We start from the raw sequence: 21,641 nt of genomic DNA, 5'->3' as shown, positions 1-21,641 counted from the left end.
TTGTGATCTCTCCTCTTTCATTCTTGATTTTATTTATTTGGGTCTTTTCCTTTTTCTTTTTGATCAAACCGGGTAGGGGGTTATCAATTTTGTTCATTCTTTCATAGAACCAGCTTCTGGTTTCATTGATCTCTTCTACTGTGTTTTGGGTTTCAATAGCATTGATTTCTGCTCTAATCTTTATTATTTCCTGTCTTATGCTGGTTTGGGGTTTTATTTGCTGTTCTTTTCCCAGCATTTTAAGGTGTAAGGTTAGGTTGTATAGCTGAGACCTTTCTTCCGTCTTCAGGAAGGCCTGGATTGCTATACACTTCCCTCTTATGACTGCCTTTACTGCGTCCCAGAGGTTTGGGGCTATCATTTTCATTGGCTTCCATGTACCTTTTAATTTCCTCCTTAACCTCTTGGTTAGCCCATTCATTCTTTAGTAGGATAGTCTTTAGTCTCCAAGTATTTGTTATCTTTCCACATTTTTTTCTTGTGGTTGATCCAGACTTTGCAACACTCGAGGTACCCTCCTACAAACAGTAGGAGAAAAGAAAGTAAATTTTACTCTGTATCTGCAAGTGATTTTTGAAAACCTCAGTATTGAGACATGAAGTGCAATAATTTATTGGGAGCTATCTAGAATGTAAATTTAGATACGTTCCTAGCTTTGGAATCCGTATTTCTCTTCATCAGTATTTGGGAAATTGCGCTTTTTGCAGTCCTAATAAGCGGGATACGGCCAATTTACCGGAGAATATACAGTATGTCAGTAGAAACCAAGCAAAACACTATTTCAGATTGTTCACATGCAGTTAAGTAAAAGACAGAAAACCCTGACTCATCACCATTTGAGAGTAGAGAGCGATGCCATCCTTCTTATGTCTGAAAAGAATCATGACGTGTGGTTAGGAAGACAACAAACTAAGGAGCATGTGCTGAGTGCTTGGAAGGATTGTTCTGGTAGCCGTACAGATGTTAATAAGATAAAACTCTTGCCACAGGTAATAAGCAATTTGGAATAAAAAAGATTTTTCGATACCTACTTCCAAAACAGCCCCATGTTTAAATGCTGTAGGTCTTTTTGAGTCTGTTCCTTCAATTTTTAGTTATAATGAATTCCTTTGCCAAAATCCGAAAGCATTAATCCTGTCAGGGCTAAAAGGAATGTAAGACACGGCCTGATCCTCAAGAAAAGTTTTAGATCAGGTTTTAGACTTGAAAAGGAAATTTTTGTAGGGGTTTTCTTCAACGTTAAAAACAAAGCATACTCAAGTCAAAAAAAAAAATGGTACCCACTTATAAAATGAGAGTATAAGAAGAATATTGGAAGAATTAGGAGTGTGAACAACAAAATTGCATCAAGTAATGGGTCTCTTCAGAAGAAAACACTCCGTTAAAAGCAAGCTGTACCTGCATGTCTCTCTGTTCACTAACTCTGTTGAAACTCACAGTGCAACCAGATCCACCCATTGGCCTCAACTGGACTTTACTGAACATCAGTTTAACGGGGATTCATGCAGACATCCAGGTGAGATGGGAACCACCGCCCAATGCGGATGTTCAGAAGGGATGGATAGTCCTGGAGTATGAACTGCAATACAAAGAAGTAAATGAGTCCCAGTGGAAAATGGTAAGATACCATGACGTATCACACTTAACAATATTTTGGCTTCTCTTCTGTTTATACCAACAACACCTCTCTCATTGATAATTAGACTCCCTTTTGACTTAATATCATATGCCCATGCTATATACTCCATATTTTCTTAGTTGAGGAAAACAGATATAATCTGTAAAATATCATCTTGGAATTCTGTCCTTCAGCACCTGCTGACATGGAGCTTATACAGAAGCCTATGGAAAGAAAGGAAAACTATTGCCCCATTCATCTTCAGCATTCAGCTTATCCTTAGAACAAAATTATATACTCTAGCTACTTAAGCTGTCTTTGTGGATGTGGCTAAACATGAGAAGAGTTATGATCAAGGCCAAGAGTGAGCTATGGCTACACATTCTCCGATTTTAGTTGCTACTGCTCACAAGACACCCCCCCCCCATTAAGTTCTTAAGTGACTCAAGAAGGGAAGCAGAGGAAGGGAATTTGTTCCCCTAGAGGTTTCAGAAGGATGTTTTGTTACAAACCTTGGGGGACAATCAAGCTGAGAGGTCTGTATGTAGGCAAGTAACATGGTAGTAGTTGACCTCTGAACTCCATATCTCCTTGACAAATTCATGAGAACTGGGCACTTAGATAAATTCCACATGGCACACAACAAGGAGAAAAACGGGATTATCTTGCTGCTCCCAGTATAACTAATTCTAAATCAGTCTAGCCACAGCCGCAGCCCTGGCCAAGCCCACTGGTTTCTGGCCAGTCATCAGGTCGTGCCCAGTGGCCTGACAGATTCATTTCCAAACTTTTGAGACACTAGGCCTTGTCCATTCCATGTTCTGCTGACAAAGAAGCCAGTTTTGTCATTAAAGTTAATGACAAGTTTGGAGCAGCTGTGAACAGGTAAATACTGGGCTTTGAGGTACAGTTTTCAGAATCATTTTAATTTAGATATGCGTTCCATTAACTTGGTGAAAAAAAAAAAAAAAAAAAAAAAAAAAAGGCCTGGTTGGATGCAGAGTCAAATAAGACTTTCTAAATTCAAGTTTCGGTCAAACATTTATTCCACAACCAGATAATGAAATAACCACCCCGCACAAGGCACTGCACTCTGTAGTCCAGAGCAGAGGTTCTCCGAGTGTGAACTGTGGACCCCTGAGGGTCTCTGAGAACCTTGCAGGGCTTCCACAAGGTCAAGACTGTCTTCCTATTAATGCTAAAATGTTCTTGCCTTTTTTCACCATATTGAGATTTGCAGCGATGGTGCAAAAGCAATGGTGGGAAGCCTGCCATCACCTGACCAAAAGTCAAGGTGGTCGTTGTAAACCGCACTGGCTGGGTCACCGTGCGCTCACAGTCATCGAGAGGGGAGAGCCAGCTTCATGGAACAATGTCCTTGATGAAGCTGCACGCTTTATTAATTTTATTAAATCTCAACCATTAACGACATAGCTTTTTAAATTTTTTTAATGTTTTGTTTATTTTTGAGAAGGAGAGACAGAGTACGAGCAGGGGAGGGGCAGAGAGAGAGAAACAGAATCCAAAGTAGGCTCCAGGCTCTGAGCTGTCAGCACAAAGCCTGACACAGGGCTCAAACTCACCAACCATGGGTCATGACCTGAATCAAAGTCAACGCTTACCTGACTGAGCCACAAAGGCACCACTGATGACATAGCTTTTTAATATTCTGTGTGACACGTTCAAGTACACATAACGCACTTATGCTGCACACTGAGCTCCCCATAGCTGTCTTAATAAAGTAAAGTTGCTAGCCGAGTCAGCTACATTTTGCATGGAATGCCATGTTTGCTTGAAAGAACAACTGATAATCCGACAGTTTTTCATAGTGGCATTGGCAAGTATTTGGCAAACATTTCTTGGAAAAGAATGAAGTGTGCTTATCAGTTCAAGAAAAACGGTGGATGGTAGTTGTTACCAGTGATATTTGAACTTTCAAAGGAAAATTAGAATTTTGGGAAAATTGCATCTGCAGCAGTGAGCCTGATAGCTTTCCCAGTCTTTGAAGACTTTCCTGATGCCATCAATGGTGATATTAGCCAAAGTGATTTTTCATACTGTATAATAAAATGTGTGAAACATTCAGATAATTTGCATAACTTAATGAATCAGTATTTTCCAAATGACCAATACATGGTGTAACCAAAATCATGCATGGGAAGATGATCTGTTCCAAGTGCTAGATGGAAAGGTGGATTTTCATGGTAGCAAGGGAGGAAAGAATCACGGATACAGTTTAAGATTCTACATTGCAACTAACCTTGAAGGAACTTCCATATGTTACTATCCTAGTTGTAGTCCTATCTGACTGGACTGAGGTAACATCCCCCAAGCAGATCTTATGCCTCTGGTGTTTAATGTGTCTCATCCATTCTTCACAGTGGAGCCAGAGCGATCATTCTAAAACACTCCCTTGCTTAACATTCTTTTAATAGACACTCAAAAAATGCACTTAAAATCCACTTTTTACTTGTATGATTCTGTGAGTTTTGAAAATTCCATAGAGCTTTGTCATTATCACCACAATCAGGATACAGAACAACTTATCATAACCTTCAAAAAATTTCCTCATGCTGTCCCTTTGAAGTCCAATCCTCCCAAAACCCTAATCCTTGGCAACTACTGATCTGCTCATCTCTGTAGTTTTGCCTTTTCCAGAAAGTCATAAAAATAGAATTTATATATAAGCAGTAACCTTCTGATTATGGCTTCTTTCACTCCTCATAATGCATATGAGATTCATTCATTTTGCTAAGTGTAACATTCCTTTTTATTGCTGAGGTTATTTCAGTGTACTGTAAAACTGCTCATGCTCACTTAATTTGACATGATGGTTGTGAGTATTTAAAAAAATCCATTTGGTGGAAGCTAGTTGGAAAATAGTAACAGATTAATGTCGACACATGAGGGCACTTAGTACAGTGGTTCCTCCCTCACCTCATTCCTGTGTTCCACATGTGTACATCCAAATGTCTCCTGGACATATCCACTGGGATGCCTCATTGGCATCTCAAAAAAACAACATGTCAAACTTCCTGCTACCTCCCCAGTCTCCCCCTCTCAGTAAATAACACCATGTCCATAAAGTTCTTCAAATTTAAACCAGAATATTATCCTGACATCTATCTGTATCTTACTCTTATTCCTTATATCTGAATAATTACCAATTCATATCAATTCATGCTCAAATTATATCATGAACTGGTGTTATTATCAGCTCCTGTAGATTACTGTGTGCCCACTCCTTACCCCACACTAAACCACTTTCCATGGCAGAGAATGATCTTTGCAAAATCCATAGATTACTTTATTAAATAACAAATTTCTCAGATGTCTATCTATAAACATGTCTATAAGTGAATATTTTGCTACTCTCTTTATCCAACAGAAGGTCTCAATTACTCTGAGCTGTCCCCAGCATTATATTTTTCTGCAGGCAATCATATTTTTTTAATTAGCAATGCTTTGTTCCTCTCAACAGTAGAAAGAGCATTTTCTTGCTATACATTTTTTCTTTCATAGTTTATTGTCAAGTTGGTTTCCATATAACACCCAGTGCTCATCCCAACAAGTGCCCTCCTCCATGCCCCTCACCCCTCTTCTCCTCCCCAGTCCCCATAAGTGCTCACTTTGTTCTCAGTATTCAAGAGTCTCTCATGGTTAGGCAATCATATTTAATACTGTAGGGTAAGATGTGCCAACGAGCATTTTTTTCAAAATTAATATTTCTTAGAAACTTAAAAAAAAACTATCACTTACTGAGTTTTGGTATTAGTGTTCAAGAAGAAAATCCACGTGGACTGGCTGGCTCAGTCGATAACTCTTGATCTCAGGGTTGTAAGTTCAAGTGAAGTTGGGTATGCAGATTACTTTAAAATAAAATATTTTAAAAAGAATACCCACAGTTACCTGAAAAGGCTATTAAATATCCCTTCTTTTTCTCACTATATGTCTGTGTGAGACCAGATTTTATTCACGCATTTCAACCAAACACATCAGATTTAACGCAAATTTAATACAGAAGCATGTGTAGCTCCTTTTCTCTGCCATCATGGTGTGTGCGGTTGACTGTTCCTCGCCATGTCTTCTCACAAAACTTTCAGGATCAAGTGATTCCTGGCCAAGAAACAAAAGTAGAATCATCCCATCCCCCAGTGGATTTAGATGAAAACTGGTAATAAAATCAGGTAGAACTCCAAAAGGAGGCATTGGAGAAGAACCACACTGGGTCTGTAAGGGATCACACATAAGATGATACACATATTTATGTTGCATGAAGGTCGTGGGTTCCATTCCTCTTACTCTGTAAACATGACCACTACCTGAACAATAGACATGTTTTATTGAGGAAATGATTTTTCTCTGTTACTATGCTTCTGCACAAGTAGATTTGGTTGGTAATAAATATATGAGGCCTTTTGTTTGAAAAAACAGAATATAGAAGTGGATGTAAAAATACCACCATCTTGTATTAAGAAAGCCATCATGGATTTTTAAAAATGTAAAACAAAGTCATTCTTCTCATTATAATTCTGTTGTTTTGCAAAGTATAATAATTTTTATAAAAATCAGTATTTTAAAATTTCTTGGTTTCAATTTCTAATATGGTAAATAGTGATAACCATAACCCAAATAAACCAAAACCTTTAGGATCCTCAGTAATTTTTAAGAGTATAAAGGAGTCCTGAAACAAAAAGTTTGACAATCTACAAAAAGCAAAGATGTGAATCCATGCATTAGCATTCTTAGATTTACTAATTATAGTTTCAACCCTGAAAGTCCAGTGCATATAGTTGTACATCAGTTGATGCACAGATATGAAACTCACACTCTGAGCCACGGACATGGGAGCATGGGACTCAGTCAATTGACCCTTCAGGGCTATATCCCAGCTTAGCTTGGTTTCACTTTTAATGGCATCTCTGCTCAATCTCATAAGATGGTCCAAAGGGGTCAGTTAAATTTTACTTCACTTATGTTTTATAAGTGAAGTCATATACTCATGGTATTTTTTACAAGGGTCTCAAACAAAGTCATGAATACCAAGGGTTTTCATGACTGAGTTGGGGACTCAGTCAGTTAAGCATCTGACTCTTGTTTCCTGCTCAGGTTATGATATCACAGTTTATGGGATTGAGCCCCATATCAGCCTCTGTGCTGAAGCATGGAGACTGCTTGGGATTCTCTCTCTCTCCCCCCCGTCTCTCTGCCCCTCCCCCACTCTCTTCTTCTCTCTCTCAAGATAAATAAATAAACCTTTAAAAAAAGAGAAAGAATTGACCTCTGCTAAAGAAACTCACAATCTAATTGGTTATGAGCACAAATGCCATAATCATAAAAACAAGTGAGATTTGGAGGCACCTGGGTGGCTCAGTCAGTTAAGGAACCGACCTTGGCTCAAGTCATGGTCTTGTGGTCTGTGGGTTCAAGCCCTGCATCGGGCTCTGTGCTGACACCCCAGAGCCTGAAGCCTGCTTCAGATTCTGTGCCTTCCTCTCTCTCTGTTCCTCCCCTGCTAGCACTTTGTCTTTCCCTCTCTCAAAAATAAACATTAAAAAAAAGTGAGGTTTGTAAGTAGAAGGCGGGGAAGTGTTGCTTGTATCAGGAATTCAGGGTACCAATGACAATATTGAATTTTGCCTTTTTTTAAAACTAAATACATTTTGAATGTAAAAGTAATAGTCATGACCATGTAGTTGTTTGCAAATGTTTACCTGCTAAATCAAGTTAAGAATTTATGGTTTTGGAGGGGTGCCTGAGTGGCACAGTCAGTTGAATGTCAGACCCTTGGTTTCCACTCAGATCATGATCCCAGTGTCATGGGATGGAGCCCTGTGTGAGCCTCCACACTAAGCATGGAGCCTGCTTAAGATTCTCTCTCTCTATCCCTCTGCCCCTCTCCCCTGCTTGCCCCCCCAAATAAATAAAATGTAAAAAAGAATTTATGGTTTTTTTAAAGACTTATGGGTGGCATAGAATTATGCACAATTGTATGGGCCATCTCTTGAGCACCGACTATGTACCTGGATTGTTCTGGTCCTTGGAAATGCAAAGGTAATGAAGGCATTGTTTGCTCCAGGGAATTTGCAGTGTAATATAGAAATATGAGCAGTGAAATATAAGAAACAATATCTTCTTATTACTGATTATCTGTCAGGATGGAGTAGGAAAACATGCCAAGAAAGACTTCCTAGGATATCAGCAATACTTGCACTGAGGATTGGCCAAGAATAGGACTTCCCTCAAAGGCAGGTGGCAGAGCTCAGTGCAGGTTGCTGGAGCCAAATTGAGTTGGGTGTGTCTTCTTTAGATGGTTGAGAGAAGATAAAGAGAGAACCATAGGTCAAATCACGGAAGGCCTCTTTTTAGCTTTGTTATTAGTGAAATCTGTAATCTAATAATAACAGAGAAATTAGCTTCAAAACTGGACACATACATTTTTTAAAGTATTTAGGGAAACCAATAAGGTAAATTTAAAATTCAGAAGCTTGCTTGGGGCGCCTAGGTAGCTCAGTCAGTTAAGTGTCCGACTCGGCTCAGGTCATGATCTCACAGTCCATGGGTTCGAGCCCCGCATCGGGCTCTGTGCTGACAGCTCAGAGGCTGGAGACTGCTTCAGATTCTGTGTCTCCCTCTCTCTTTGACCCTCCCCTGCTCATGCTGTCTCTGTCTCCCAAGAATAAATAAACATTAAAAATTTTTTTAATAAAATAAAATTCAGAAGCTTGCCTTTAAAAATGCACTTTAGGCATGCAAATATATCACATATTAAAAAGCTTCAAAAAAGATACAAACTAACCATCCCATGTACACATGGGAAAAACAATAGGGACTATGTGAGTAGAAACTTACTGAGGTGAAAGGAAATTCATTGTAGAAGCTGCAGGCCCATACTCTAACAAATTACGAGAATCTTTTTAATGTGAAAAATCCATGCTGTTGAAAATGTAAGTGTTCCTAATTTTCTACAAATGGTAACAAGGTGTTCTGTCTGAAAACACATGGAAAGCACATATTGAATACCTGCTTTGAGTATTTAACTTGAAGGAAAACAGCATCATTAGTTGGGTCTATTTCTTTGATAGCTTTGTGTCTTAAAAGTCTAATAGACTTACTACCCTTCCCCAGGAAGGTAAAAGAAGGGTTGTGGGACCTTGATTTTTATTACCAAGGACTCTAGCAACATGTCTTTGCAAATTTTGAATAGCAAACCATTTGAGGTACTTTTAGCCTTCTAGAATAAGCAGAATCAGTATGTAGTTGCTTCTAATAGAATAATTGAGACAACTGTGATTTTTCTAGAATCATTTCCAATTCTGTTATCTTATAAGTGACTACCTAGAATTTCCAAAGAACAAACTGTGTGTGTGTGTTTGATTATAATTTGTTTTCGTGTGGAAATAATGGTTTTTTTTCTGTTTATGTCTTCATGCAAAACTGTCATATCCCAAAGGGTAGACAACATATCTGTAGTTTTCTTTATAGTTCCACATCTCCACAATTCTATCATGCTGTGATTGTATAGAATATCTGACAGCCTAGTATAAAGGTGGAGCTGCATTTCTATAAACAAGCCTATTATTTCTTTGGGTTTATACCGAAATAGCTTCGAGAACTGTGATCCGTGTAACAAAATGTTTCTTTACAAAGTTACTTGCTTTGATCTTCCTTTAAGTAGCAAACTCCCCCAGTGCTACTTCACAGAAATTCATTTTGAGTACAAATGCAGAAACACTTTATAGAGTTTATTGCATTGAGCTGTTGTGTCACTAACCAATAAGTTTTATATTTTGTCTTGAAAGATGGATCCTGTATTGTCAACATCCGTCCCAGTTTACTCATTGAGACTGGATAAAGAATATGAAGTGCGTGTGAGATCCAGACAACGGAACTCTGAAAAATATGGCGAGTTCAGTGAGGTGCTCTATGTAACACTTCCTCAAATGAGCCCATTTGCATGTGAAGAAGGTAAAAGATTTAAAATGCCAGCCAACACGGCTATTATCAATGTCGTAATGTTGTNCTGTTAGCTTTAAATGTCAGGGTGAGAGACCTCAAGTTCACAATCTGTAACAGATATTACTCGTTAGAGAAGGGGAAGGAGATCTTACTTTTTGGATTATTTAATTCAGGAAATGTCCTGGGGTAGTTGTGAGTTAAGATATTAATGGGGGGATATCTCTGAATATCAAAATTTCAGATGATTCTTTTCTTTATATGTTTATATATTTCTAAAATTTTCCATAATGAGTTTGTCTTGCATTTATACTCAGAAAAAAATTTTTTTTTCAAATATATAATGAAGAAATACTGTATCTATATGGATGGATGGATATGTGGCATCTGAAAGAAAGCTTATTATTGTCTCAGCATAGGTTGCCAATGCCAGCTGCTTAGTGGTTTTAGAAAATATGGTGTTTCCATGGCTTTCACCTGGGGAAAGGCTTAATAGGTAGCATGCTAGTTATGTGCAAGAATAACATGGAACATTTGAGATCCTATACAAGAAAAATACAAAGATAATGCAAGTTCCAAGAAATGAGATCTATGAATTCAAAATAAAAGAATTAAAACTTTTGATACAGAAATAAAGAAGTCTGCTTAATAATGAACAATAAGTATATAACATTATCACTCCCACATGGGAATTAGCTATAGTGCATCTACAATTAAATACAGAGGGTTTACAGGGCTATGTGTGAGGAGATGAAGTTTGGTAATGAAACAATCACAAACAGTATAGAAATTAAATTTATATTTCTGCATTAATGGTACAAGTAAAATCCCATGATACTAAATAGCACTTAAATGAAAATGCCTGTAGCACTATTTTTTTCTAAGTTCTAGTTAAAAAGCTTATTATTTTACATAATACTTGACATAATGAAATTTTGGTTTAGAAAATAAATTAGCCACACATCCTTTAAGTTTATTGTGATACCACTGAATTCAATTAGCATAGAGTTTTTTAGCTGGTTTTTCTTCCAAAAATGTTTTCCTTAAAAAAAATGAAGTTCTAGCTTTGTTATGTTCCTGAATACATATAGGAACTGTCATTGATATACTGGCATTGATCCAAAGTTACAGATCCCACAAGATATGAAATGGTATTCTCTCCTCCATTAATTATTTATCATCTACATAATATCTCCTTTGGAGATTTAAATACCTGAATAAGAAAATAAAAATAAGAAAGGAACATTACAGCGTAAAATCTTGCTTTCAATAAAGCAGGATTAAGGTAAATTCCACCTGTCTTTTTCGTGTAAAGCAGATAACCTTGATGAGGATGTGGAGAATAGGGAAACTTCCTGCACTGTTGAAGAGAAAGTAAATTGGAGCAGCCAGTATGGAAAACAGTATGGAATGTTAAAGATAGAGTATTAAAGTATGGAGATTTAAAAATAGAAATACCATACAATCTAGTAACTCTACTATTGAGTATTTATACAACAAAAAAGAAAGTACTAATTTGAAAAAAAAAAAAATATATATATATATATATATATATACACACAATTTTTAACCTAAGTGTCTATCAACAGGAGAATGGATAAAAAAGATGTGATTTATAGACACACACACACACACACACACTGGAATATTTGGAATATTATTTGGCCATAACAAGAATGGACTCTTGCTATTTACAACATAGATGAGGCTAAAGGGTTTTATGCTAAGCAAAATAAGTCAGACAGAAGAAGACAAATACCCTATGATTTCAGTTACATCTGTGATCTAAAAAAAAAACACAAATGAACAACAACAAAGCAAAATGGAAACAGACTCATAAATATGGAAAACAAACTGGTGGTTGCTAGATGGGAGAGCACATGGAAGGATGGGTGAAATAGGTAAAGGGGATTAAGGGATACAGACTTGTAGTTATAAGATAAATAAGTCACAAGGATAAAAAGTACAGCATAGGGAAAGTAGTCAATAATATTGAATGTAGTCAGTAGCATTGTATGGTGACAGGTGGTAACAGGTGGTCACAACAGTTATCATGGTGAGAATTGAGTAATATATGGAACTATTGAATCACTATGTTGTACACTTGAAACTAATATAAGACTATATGTCAACTATATTTCAATAAAAAGTTGATAACTTCTTGGTAAGTGGTAAGAACACTAGGAACCTACTGCAAGCAACTGGTAGGCACTTGGTCTTAAGAAATGAAATAGAAGTGGGGCACCTGGATGGCTCAGTTGATTAAGTGTCCAACTTTTGACCCTGGCTCAGGTCACAATCTTATGTCATGAGATCAAGTACCACTTCGGGCTTTGAACTGCCAGCACAAAGCCTGCTTGGGATTCTCTCTCCCTCTCTCTGCCCCTCCCCCACTTGCATGCACTTGTGTTCACTCCCTCTCTCAAAATAAATAAATAAACTTTGAAGAAAAAAAGGTTAAAAAATAATTTTTTTTAAATTTTAAAAAAGAAATGAAATAGAAATTTTACAAACAGATGCCCCCAAGTCTGCTAATAAGTATACTAAAATCTGAAAATGGGAACCCCAGTAGTGATCTTCCATCACAGGATTTTTTTAAAGATTTTTTAAATGTTTATTTATTTTTGAGAAAGAAAGAGACACACAGTGTGAGCTGGAGAGGGTCAGAGAGAGAGGGAGACAGAATCCAAAGCAGGCTCCAGGCTCCAAGTTGTCAGCACAGAACCCAATGTGGGGCTTGAAATCACAAACAATGAGATCATGACCTGAGCTGAAGTTGGCCACCCAACTAACTGAGCCACCCAGGCGCCCCATATCACAGAATATTTTTTAAGCTGTAAGATATTTGCTCTGCATGTCTAAGAAGTTTTAGTCATAATTTAACAATGGAAACTCGGCCTCCATCTTATTGATATATCCTCAGTCTGGAGGATAAAAAAAAAAATTACCATGCTTTTAAAAAAAAAAAAAGAAAGAACCAAGTGGACATTACTTAGGTAAAGTAGTATGTTAACAAATAGCACTTTATTCTAGAGCTGAAGCCACTAATCATATACCCTGAGCACATAAGGTGCTTAATCAAACTGGTTGCTGCAGTGTTTGGTTTTTCTTAATATAAACATGGGTTATGCTTAAATTGTTCACTGTTTTCTTCATTTTGATTTTTTTGTCATTTGTGAAAGGATTTGAAGCAGTGGACAGAGATGTTCTTGGAACAGAAAATACTATGTCATTGCATTCTGTTTTAGTGATTAGCAGGAAAAATCGGTGACTTTACTAGATGAATATAAATTAAGAAATATTTTTACATGAAAAAGAAAAGTGAAATGTAAATTTCAACTATTCCTAACTCTATGAGTGAGATGTCATTCTTGTGTGTTTCAGATTTCCAGTTTCCATGGTTCTTAATTATTATCTTTGGAATATTTGGGCTAACAATGATATTATTTTTATTCATATTTTCCAAACAGCAAAGGTAGGTGTGAAATAGTCTAATATTTAGATGTTTTTGCCAGTGTTTAGATTTCCATATGTGTTTCCATTTGTTACTTGATATTTTCTTTTGCAAATCATGAGTGAAAAATTTAATTAATCCAGTAAAATATTGTCTCTAGTTATACATTCACCACGTCATGTTCATCATAGATAATTCATGGATGTCTGTTCTATCTGGGAAGTTGTATAGGAGACAAAAAGGCTGAGGCTAGTGACTGAACCTCCTTTGTAAAATCTTTACCTCTGAGCTGCCCCTTGACCTCTTCAGAGTCTTGAACGAGCAGGCCCATCCACTTCTAGGATAACAAGGTAGCACAGAACCTTTGGCAGAATTTAACACAGTCCTAATATAGAAGCAACTTTAAGAGGCAAACGAAAGCCACCTAGATAAGTCAATCTAATGTAACCATTTTAGACACCCTATGATGGCGATTTCAAGTAAATCTGTGTTTTCTTTAAATTACTAAATTTTATTTAAATTGTTACAAATGACATGAATTTGTAAATATGGCTACAATTCTTTCTAAGTTTGAGGAGATTCTGTTCTGTATTCCCTTGGTGTCGAAGACTTGGGTTCCAGTTACTATTCTGCTACTACTGTTTGATTATCCCCTTAATCTCTCCAGGCCACATGTTCTCATCGATAATATGAGGATGTTGAGTTATATGAACCTTAAATTTCTCTTGAGCTATACGAGCTATCACTCTATTTTTCTCCCTGAAGGAAATTCCATACAGACTTCAGGAAATTGTAATACAAAATATAGGAAAAGTTCCTGGTACCAGCTGCAAATTTTCTTACTTACAGAGTATTATTTAACTCCCCTGAGCTAACCCTGCCCCTTCTCCTAGAAGTAGGGTGACTAACACTCCTAAACAAAGTAGCAGTTTGCCTGGAACTTTCCTAGTTTGAGCACTGAAAGTCCTGTGTCCCGGAAAACCCCTCAGTTCCAGACAAACCAAGATGGTTGGCCATATTACCCTAGAACTGAAGACATGTTCTCCAGCTGAAGCCAAGAGGCATCTACAAATCAAAACAAGGTCCATGTGAATACATTGCAAAAGCTTTTTAATTAGAGTAGCATCTCCAGTTTTATAATGTAAACCAATACGAAAGCAGAACTCGTTCTGTGGAATTTCATTTTGCATCTAACTTTTTAACGGCATCTCTTTTACAAGCACAAGTATTATAAAGCAGGACAATACAGTTTTCAGTTGTTGGAGGGAAAATAGTAAATAAATAAATAAATTTACAGAATTTTAGGCAATTTGTATATTTACATAATGCCAACAACAGAGGAATCAAATTATTCTGTTGATTAATTTGAATTCACTGATCTATGTAGTGCATTGGCTAATTTATATGTAAGTGCAGTAAATACACAGATTATGTATATAAAGTAATTCACTCTTAACATAAGCTGTCAGTTTTGAGTCTTTGCGAAGACCATGTAAATTTGTTATGTTGGTTAATTATATTAGCTACCAATATTTCAAAGAAAAAATAATTCTCTCAACAAATAAGATGTTAAAGAAAATATATTAACCTTTGCATAAAAGAGTTTTCTATGAATAAGGAAGCTCTTAACTTTGGTGCTTAGTCAGAATTACCAAATTATAAAATTGTTCTGAAATCTTTATTGTACTCTCAAATTTCCTGTAGTAAATAAGTCTTTATAGAAAAGAATTAGTTTTGTTCTTTCATTTGCCCATAAAAACCCTTGTCATGGTCTAAATTTCCATGTTCTGATGAAAGTAGGAAATAGGAGAAAACAGATGACAGCAGGTGTGGAAAGAACATGAGGTTCTAAAAATTAAAATGATCCTCCAAAGAATGAGGTTCTTATGTCAGCTTCCCCCAGAATGTTAGGGCTCCAAGGGGCTCGGGTTCTACATTTTGTATGAAGTTTTGACTCCATGCCACTTTTCCCTTTCCTGATAATTAAGAATTATCTGGATTTATAATATAATTTGGATGTGAATAAAATGATGGCAAAGTCACAAACATAGCTTCAGGCCAGGTTATCTTTACTCTGCATTCGGTCATTCTCACCATAGGACTCATCCCAGCCTTTGAGCTATTACTAACTGGGAAAGAAAGAACTCAATCAGCATCAGACAGAAGTAGCAAACTGGCAATCTGAAAGCCAAGCTAAGCCTGCAGATCTTAATGTTTTGTTATTTATGTTACATTGATTTTGGAGTAAAAATTTTGCTACGAAATGTTTACAAGCTAGGGAATTGCCACACAAAAATCCAGATTTCCAGGTTATGTTTAAAATCTGAAAGATCTAGTGACATTCAGTTGATATTCCTGCATGGCAACATGCGCTGAAGCAGAGGACCAGCTGTTCCATCTGGGAAGGATATGTGTTCCCTGTGACCAGTCCCATCCCTCCCTGGGACATTGCAGCAGGCCTGCTTCATTCATTTTATGACCTGCTTGAGCCCTATAGGCTGCAGGGTCTGTTACCCTGGAGTGAAGTCAACCACAACCCCCAGAAAGCTAGCATGCAACCTAAATGCATTATACTCTGCAAATCAAGAGGCACACATAACAAAGTCCAGCATTAGACATTTAAGGATCTTTGTTTCCTGCAATTACAATTGTGTTGTGTGACAGAAGACAAAGGGCCTGGGTTTTGAATTTAGGTACTTTGGATTGAGCCCCAGCTGTGCCAAGTATTAGTGTATGATTTGAATACCTTCCTTAAATCTCTAAATCTTTCCACAGATAATATATCTGCCTCGCTGATAGTTATAAGAAGCAAATAAAATGTTTAGTGTGTGGTTGACAAATTTGTTTTCTAAAAAGGCCAGATAGTAAATTTTTAGGCTTCTGGAGCTGTACAATGTCTGACACAACCACTCAACTCTGCCCCTATGCCATGAAAATAGTCATAACAATGTGTAAACTAATGAACATGACTGCATCTCAATAAAACTTTAGTTATAAAAACAGAGAGCTGACCAGATTTGTCCCTCAGGCCATTATTTACCAGCCCATAGGTTAATGTGAAATATGTCTATCTTATGGTGTCTATTTTATCAGAGACATTAAAAAAATGGTAGCGTTACTATTAATAATTTATATTTTTTCTGTATCTTCTATTCAGCAGTAATAATCTGTTTTAACACTTGCTCCATTAAGTAAACCTAGTGGAGGCTACTTACAATTTAAAAAATGAAATTTGGCTTATTTCTTGGTTAGGTAAAAAGCAAATGGAAATATTCAGAAAATGGGTTCCCTATTGAATAGACTACGCTACCCATTCACATTAAGTAGAATATCAGCTAATATCCAAAAAGCAGTTTATCATCTCTGCCTAACAGTGGTGCCTCTGACTCTTAGGGACTTTTAAAACAATAAATGAACTGACTGGAATAGCTAATCTCTGAGCTTTATTCCAGAGCTACAATGTTAATTTTAAGACACAAATTCTAGTTACACTATTAACAAAATTGATAAATGAGGTATTCAAGTTTGCTCAGGAAGTGTTTATTGAGTACCTTCTAAGTGCTAGGGATACAATAAAGTGCGAGACAGGCAGAATAGACATTGAAATGAATTATGATCAAGAAATAATTTAAATATTGGGAGCAGAAAATTTAAGCACATCATAGAATTGGGTATATAAATCCATATTGATCAGTTAGAGATAGTTCAAATTTAGTCTTTCCCAACTGAAATGAGGCCTATAATGGAACTTTGGTTTATGAGATCATCTTAGATAATTTAATGATTCATGTGAGCTGTGTGGCATGAACTTATCTCAATCCACCCCATTTTTTGAGGGTGCAAATAATGTTGGCTTCATGTGAATCGGCCCTTCCTCCTTTCTTTTTTTTTTTTCTTCCTTCCTCTTCTCTGCAAATTACTGATGAGATGTACATTAAAATTACCACCCTTATAGATGAACTGGAAATTGGCTTCAGATAGAGTCAGATTTCTGATTCCCAAATACTGCTGCTGGCTGTCAATAAAGACAGAAGGAAAAAAAGATTATGTTTTATTTAAGTTGACTTCACATGAAGACTTTTTGTTGATTTTTGTTCTTTTTTTTCTTCTATAGTTTTTCCTCATCATTTACTGCTTACTGTTTTCTTTTTCATGTTCCACTTATATGGAATACCAGAATATTTGTAATAAGTAGTAGTTCTACCAATACTTGATTCCTGTCTTTGAAATACAAGAGTGTATCACTTTGCAGACATGTCAAACCAACATTTTATTTGTTTTCAAGGATTAAGATGCTGATTCTTCCCCCAGTTCCAGTTCCAAAGATTAAAGGAATTGATCCAGATCTCCTCAAGGTACTCAATAAATTATCTGAGACCTAGATAACACTAATTAAATTTTACCTGAAGTATACTTTACTATGTTGAGAGTTTTTGCAAGCTATGTGTATCACATNTTAACCAACTGAGCCACCCAGGCACCCCTTTTTTTTTTTTTTTTTTTTAACTCTCTGGATAAAGCTGTTTCAAAATAATGTATCTCTTAAAATTATGAGAATGTCTTCTGTATTTAAAAGTTCTACACTACTGTGTTTATTATATGGTTTTGTTGCTATTGCTTTTATTGTGACCATAATCTTAGTCTCTGAATATTAGTTGTGAAAACCTTTCATCATTATGAGTTCCTTTTCATACGTTTCATTTTCTTTCTGTTTCCTAGGAAGGAAAATTAGAAGAGGTGAACACAATCTTAGCCATTCATGACAACTATAAACCTGAATTCCACAACGATGACTCTTGGGTTGAATTCATTGAGCTGGATATTGATGACCCTGATGAAAAGACTGAAGGCTCAGACACAGACAGACTTCTAAGCAATGACCACGAGAAATCACTTAACATCCTTGGGGCAAAGGATGATGACTCGGGACGTACCAGCTGTTATGAACCTGACATCTTGGAGACTGATTTCAGTGCCAGTGACACATGTGATGGTACATCAGAGGTTGCCCAGCCACAGAAGTTAAAAGGGGAAGTAGATCTCTTGTGCCTTGACCAGAAGAATCAAAATAACTCCCCTTCTGATGCTACCCCTACCACTCAGCAGCCCAGTGTTATCCTAGCAAAGGAAAACAAACCAAGACCTCTTCTTATTAGTGGAACTGAATCAACTCATCAAGCTGCCCACACTCAGCTAAGCAATCCTACTTCACTGGCAAACATCGATTTTTATGCCCAGGTAAGCGACATTACTCCAGCAGGGAGTGTGGTCCTTTCCCCAGGCCAGAAGAATAAGGCAGGGATAGCCCCGTGTGACATGCACCCAGAAGTGGTCTCACTCTGCCAAGCCAACTTCATCATGGACAACGCCTACTTCTGTGAGGCAGATGCCAAAAAGTGCATCGCTGTGGCCCCTCACGTCGAGGCTGAATCACGTGTAGAGCCAAGCTTTAACCAGGAAGACATTTACATCACCACAGAAAGCCTTACCACTACCGCCGGCCAGCCTGGGACAGCAGAGCGGGCTCCGAGTTCTGAGATGCCTGTCCCAGACTATACCTCCATTCACATAGTACAGTCCCCACAGCGCCTCGTGCTCAATGCGACTGCCTTGCCCTTGCCCGACAAAGAGTTTCTCTCCTCGTGTGGCTACGTGAGCACAGACCAACTGAACAAAATCATGCCGTAGCCTTTCTTCGATTTCCCACAAGCTACAAACTGAATGGTGAAGAGCTGGTTAGGGCATGAGTGCTTAAACCAAAACAATGTTTAAACCTTTTTTGGGGGGGAGGGGGGATGGGAGAGCAGATTCTAAATGCCTTTTTCCTGAAATGTTGACACATAATATTACAAACGAAACAAGAACGCCTAATCAGATAGATATTCCTATTGTGAATTGTAAATATTTTAAAGAATTGTCTCAAAGACTGTTTAGTGGCAGTGATTGTCTTGTTAATGTGGGTGTTAATTTTGTGATACTAAGCATTGAATGGCTGTTTCTAATGTACAGTAAATTGTGCTTTTTGAAAAAGCGAAAAATCAGGTGGCTTTTGCAGTTCAGGAAAATCAAATGCAAATCAGAGCACAGGCTAATTTTTTTTTTTTTTTTTTTAGATAATTGGGAATTGAAAGTAGAGGTAAGAAGGCAAAAAATAGTTTGGATATGTAAAACATTTATTTTGACATAAAATTTATAAAGATATTTTTAAGAATTTACACTACAAGCATGGCTATTTTATATTACACTACACACTGTGTACTGGAGTCCATGCAGACCCATCTGGAGAATGTAGCAACTGCACTCTGAAGCTGGTTTAATGCTTTGGTCGGTACACCTAAAGTAAAACAAATAAGCAAGTTAGTTTTTTACGAGGCCCTTTTTATACCTCCCACAACTCCTTAAGCAATTCTAACATGATTGTTGTTACCTGCATTATTGGAACATGCTTGTCTTATTTAAATTTTTAAAGATATATTTGTTAATTGAGAAAACTGAAAGATGTATGCACAGGTCTACTTAATGTGAACCAAACTAAACAAACAAAAAACTATTTCTTACCCAAATTTTGGTTCAGGTCAGAGAGCTCCCTTACTAAGAGAAGGAGAGGGTATAGCTGATCCATACTGACCGGCTCCTTAGGGTTATTGTTGCACACGTAGTGAGCGTTGAAGCAGGTAGATGGTGAGAGATGGCCCTAGAGTGTTGATGGTAGTATCTCTTCTAATACAATGTGATTCTATTACATAGTTACCTAAGGAGGGAATAAAGTCCAAGAAGCATTTTGTAAATTGAAGCAAATTGAAAATGAAGTTAACTGGATAATGGAATAAAAAGATCAAGAAATATACCCACTATCCAGTGTAACAAGAAAAGAAGAAAGAGATTTCCAATCCCCTCAGATAAGTCAAAATGTTCTTAAACCAGCTGTGGAAACTTTCTTCCTCACCCAAACCTTGCTGGGGTTTATTTAAAGGAGCAAACAAAGAAGTTTCTTCATTTTTTTATTTCCCTGAGTGGATTGGCCTCCACGCGGGTAGTCAGAAGAGAAAGAAGGGTCCCGAAGTAATGTTGTTATTGTTCAACATCATTCTGAGGAGCATTGGGATTGTTCCCCAAAAGATTTGTCAAAAGAGAAGAATCTCATCTCACTGAAAAATGCTTCTCACTTTAAGTATTTTTTTTACATTTAATGAAACTTTAAAGTTAGCTTTAACTTAAATAGTATTTGCCATTTAGCTCAGACCTTTTTAGGAAACAGGCTTAATGGTTGGTAATTTTAAATTCCCTCTTTCTTGCAGGAAGGACAGTGAAAAGTAGAACTGGGTGTTCCAAGTTCAACATGTTACTTTGTAATAGGTGTTTAATAATAGATCTTTTCTGCTACCTTGCTGCTATGGTTTTCTCTAAGAGCTACATAATTTAGTTTCATATACAATTTCATCAATGTAGAACCTAATTCAACTTAAAACTGTGTGCTTGGGAAAACTATCTTACCATTTCACAATAGGCTCACAACAATTTCTATAGCCAAAAATAGCTAAATACCTCAATCGGTCTCAGAATGTCATTCTGGTACTTTGCTGGCCACACAAGCCATTATTCACTAGTATGACTAGTTGTGTCCTGCAGTTTATATTTAACTTTCCTCATGTCTGTGGATTTTTTCCCTTCAAAGTTTAATAAATTTATTTTCTTGGATCCGTAGTGGCATGCTTCTGTTGTCAAACACCCACATGAAAGGCACCCTACCCCAGACCACATGCTCTTCAGTTCTTCTCACTGGAAGGAGAGCTTAGCACAATTAGCTTAAACACGTTGGCAATGGATGTGGAGATTTTTGTTATGTGCTGGCAGCTCCCTCCCTCTCTCTCTCTCTCTCTCTCTCTTTTTTTTTTTTTTTTTTTTCTAGGAAGAAGGAGCCCAGCTCAAAATTATTATTCCGGCTTGCCTGGACTGTGCCTTCTCCTTGGCTGTAACACCTCAAGCCTGGAGGCTCGTACAGCCATGTTTTAGACGCAACATAGCGTGTTTGACAGGAGGAATCGGGAGAGTGAGGAGGAGAAAATGGTGCCTGTGTTGCAGGATTTGTTATTTTACCTCAATACCCCGGTTCATTGCCTCGCCACTTCAAAGAATGACACAAAATAAAATGAGCAGTAGGCAAAAGTGTATTAGAGTATAAGATCAGAAAGTAAAATTAGTAGGAAAGCTCTGTCTACAGAGAGGGGACATTCGAAAGTGAATGTCTGTGGACTATAGGCAAGGGTCTTTGTTTTATAAGGGTCTGGTCAGCACCCCTCCCCCTTCCCCCTTGTTCCTTCTCAGGTCCCACCCTTCCTGGCTGGATAACTCCAGGTGCTGGGTTGTCCATTCCTGACTGGCTCGATCATTGTATGAGGGGTGGCCTATGGCCATACCGTTCCTTGTGGGTCATACGTTTTATGGTCTTATTTCTAGCCAGGTCTTTTGTCAAATTCCTGAGGGGAACCCGAGGGGGAGTAGGTGGTGTCTGTTACATTCTTAAGAGAAGCCTTAAGCCCAAGGAGCTTTGCTGTGGTCAGACGCTCCCAGCATTGTTCCAATATATGTGCTTTTTCCCCACTCAGGTACCTC

General features: G+C 37.4%; 1 protein-coding gene and 1 pseudogene across 1 annotated transcript in view; both read left to right on the top strand.

Moving 5' to 3' along the window:
• GHR (growth hormone receptor) overlaps positions 1–19,133 on the top strand; it is a 141,373-nt gene extending 122,240 nt beyond the window's left edge. Inside the window, exons 5-9 of the mRNA XM_077763423.1 lie at positions 1,440–1,618; positions 9,421–9,586; positions 12,959–13,049; positions 17,314–17,383; positions 17,748–19,133. Of these exons, the coding sequence (XP_077619549.1) occupies positions 1,440–1,618; positions 9,421–9,586; positions 12,959–13,049; positions 17,314–17,383; positions 17,748–18,716 (1,475 nt within the window). The 3' untranslated portion in view covers positions 18,717–19,133. The remainder of the gene's footprint in view (positions 1–1,439; positions 1,619–9,420; positions 9,587–12,958; positions 13,050–17,313; positions 17,384–17,747) is intronic.
• LOC144231030 (large ribosomal subunit protein eL39-like) lies at positions 5,699–5,854 on the top strand (annotated as a pseudogene).
• Positions 19,134–21,641: the final 2,508 nt, after the last annotated feature.

This window comes from Crocuta crocuta, unplaced genomic scaffold (assembly GCF_008692635.1).
Source record: "Crocuta crocuta isolate KB4526 unplaced genomic scaffold, BGI_CrCroc_1.0 scaffold4, whole genome shotgun sequence".
NCBI lineage: Eukaryota > Metazoa > Chordata > Mammalia > Carnivora > Hyaenidae > Crocuta > Crocuta crocuta.
The sequence above is the reverse complement of the archived record's forward strand: the minus strand, read 5'-3'. Positions and strand labels throughout refer to the sequence as shown.